Source organism: Perognathus longimembris, chromosome 26 (assembly GCF_023159225.1).
Source record: "Perognathus longimembris pacificus isolate PPM17 chromosome 26, ASM2315922v1, whole genome shotgun sequence".
NCBI classification, from domain to species: Eukaryota; Metazoa; Chordata; class Mammalia; order Rodentia; family Heteromyidae; genus Perognathus; species Perognathus longimembris.
The window spans coordinates 3,652,913-3,655,389 of record NC_063186.1 but is presented as its reverse complement, the minus strand read 5'-3'; the positions used below and the strand labels follow the sequence as shown (position 1 = coordinate 3,655,389).

General features: G+C 77.6%; 1 protein-coding gene across 1 annotated transcript; it reads right to left on the bottom strand.

The window, feature by feature from the left end:
- Positions 1 to 610: 610 nt before the first annotated feature.
- Foxl2 (forkhead box L2) lies at positions 611 to 1,843 on the bottom strand. Its single transcript, XM_048334905.1, has one exon. The coding sequence runs from the start codon at positions 1,841 to 1,843 to the stop codon at positions 611 to 613; it is 1,233 nt and encodes a 410-aa protein (XP_048190862.1).
- Positions 1,844 to 2,477: the final 634 nt, after the last annotated feature.

Here is a 2,477-nt window from a genome sequence, read left to right as displayed (position 1 = left end):
TCCATGGGGTTCGGACGGGTGGGGGGTGGTGGTGGTGATGGTGGGGCGCGCAGGTCACCGAGCCGGGGCGCGGGGGGTTACCCGCGTTGGGGTCACCCCTGACCGGGGCGATGGTGATGGTGATGATGGTGGTGGTGGTGGTGGTGGTGGTGGCGGCTTCCGAAGCGCTCCGAGAGGATCCGCCGGGCGCCGGGCCGTCGGGCAGGTGGGTCCCTCGCCGCCCCGGTCGCGGGTTCGGCCCCACGCGCCTTCTTTTGGTTGTTTGTTGTTTGTTTTAAAGGCAAAGATCGCGCGGCCGTCGGGCGCGGAAAGTGGAACGCGAGGCGCGGTGCGCGCGCAGAGCCTCCGAGTCTGCGGCCCGGGTGGTGCGGCCGGGGCTCCGGGGCTCCGGGGCTCGGGCGGCGGCGGGGGACGAGGCCTAGGCCGCGGGGCCGAGCGCTTGGCGCGGCGGAGAGCCGACGCCGTGGCCTCGGCGGCGGTGGTGGGGGGGGAACCGGAGGACGCGATGGGCGAGCGTCGTGGCCGGGGTCCGGGGGCGCGCGGGGGTCTCCCCCACCCCCTCCTCTCCACACACACCGCCCCCCCCCCTCCCCCGCCACGGCGGCGTCTCTCAGAGATCCAGGCGCGAGTGCAGCGCGCCCGCCTTGCTGTCGTGGTCCCAGTAGGAGCAGTGCATCATGGCGAGCTCGGGTTGCCGGGCGCAGGCGAACTGCAGGCCGGGCGCGCCGGCGGCGGCGGGCGCGGGCCCCGGGGGCGCCGCGGTGGCGGGGCTGGCGGGGCTGAGCTGGGGCCCCGGGGGCGGCGCGGCGGCGGCGTGGTGCGGCGGCGGCGGGGCCGGCGGGGGCGCGGCGGCCGGGTGCAGGGGGTGCGGGTGCGGCGGGGGCGGGTGCGGCGGGGGCGGCGCGGCCGCGGCGGGGCCCCCCAGGCCGTTGTAGGAGTTCACCACCCCGGGGGGCAGCGCCATGCCCGGCACGCGGGGGTACGGCCCGTAGGAGGCGGCGGCGGCGGCGGCGGGCCCCGCCAGGCCCTTGACCACCGCGGCCGCCGCCGCCCCGGGGCTCCCGGGCCCCGCCGAGGCCGCCGCGGCCGCCGCCGCCGCCGCCGCCGCCGCGGCCGCCGCCATCTGGCAGGAGGCGTAGCCGGGCATGGGCGAGGGCGGCTGGGGCAGCGGCGGCCACGAGTTGTTGAGGAAGCCGGGCTGCAGGTACTTGGGGGGGGGCGCCAGGTGGTAGCCGGCGTAGCCGTCGGGGCCCGCCACGCCGCCGCCGCCGCCGCCGCCGCCGCAGGGCCCGCCCGGCGGCGCCCCGGCCCCGAAGAGCCCCTTGGGCGGCGGGAAGTGCGCGGGCGGCGGCGGGCGGAAGGGCCGCTTCATGCGGCGGCGGCGCCGGTAGTTGCCCTTCTCGAACATGTCCTCGCAGGCCGGGTCGAGCGTCCAGTAGTTGCCCTTGCGCTCGCCGCCGCCCTCGCGCGGCACCTTCACGAAGCACTCGTTGAGCGAGAGGTTGTGGCGGATGCTGTTCTGCCAGCCCTTCTTGTTCTTCTCGTAGAACGGGAACTTGGCGATGATGTACTGGTAGATGCCCGACAGCGTCAGCCGCTTCTCGGCGCTCTCGCGGATCGCCATGGCGATCAGCGCCACGTACGAGTACGGCGGCTTCTGCGCGGGGTCCGGCTTCTCCGGGCCCGGGCCGCCGCCCACCCCGCCGCCGCCTTTGCCCGGGCTCGACGGCGGCGCCTCGGGGTCGGCGCCGCCTCCTCCTCCTCCTCCTCCTCCTCCGCGGCCGGGGTCCGGGCCCAGCAGGGTCCCCGCGGCGTCCTCGGGCTCCGGGTAGCTGGACATCATGACCCAGCCGGGTGCGCCCCGAGGCCGGCCTGGTGGGGTGTCCTCCCCCCCCCTCGGTCCGTCCGTCCGTCCGTCCCCCTCGAGGGCTGCTCGAGGTCGGGCGGTGGTGGCGGTGGTTGCTCGGGAGCTTCAGGTGGCGGAGGATCGCCGCGGCCGGGTGCTCGAGTTAAGGGCGCGCGGTCGCCATCGTCCGGAGTCGTCGGGTGGGTGGGGAGGGTGGGGTGGGTGGGTGGATGAGGGTGGGGGGCGCAGCCGTGCGATCGCCTTAAGTCCGGGGGTGGGGTGGGGTGGGTGTGTGGGGGGGTGTGTGCGTGTGTGCAACCCACCCCGGGAGGGAGATCGTCCGAGTCCCGGGCGGCCCCCGAGTCCCCCCGCTCCGGGCGCGCCCGGCCCGGCCCGGCCCGGCTCGGCGCGGCGGCGGCGGCGGCCCCCCGGGTCCCGGGGTTGGAGACGCGGTCGTCGCCCGCCGCGGCTGGGCTGCCTCGCCGCGGGCCGCGCTCGCTCGGCGCTCGCCTCTTCTTCTTTCTCTTCCCTCTCCTCCTCCTCCTCCTCCTCCGCCCCCCCCCAACCCCCCTCCAGGGAGAGGCCGGCGGGAGTGGAGGGAGCCGAGTCAGCCTCTGGCCAGAGGGAGCCT

What these genes read in the sequence shown, in the direction of transcription:
- Foxl2 (XM_048334905.1), bottom strand. Translation starts at nt 1,843, where the DNA reads ATGATGTCCAGCTACCCGGAGCCCGAGGACGCCGCGGGGACCCTGCTG.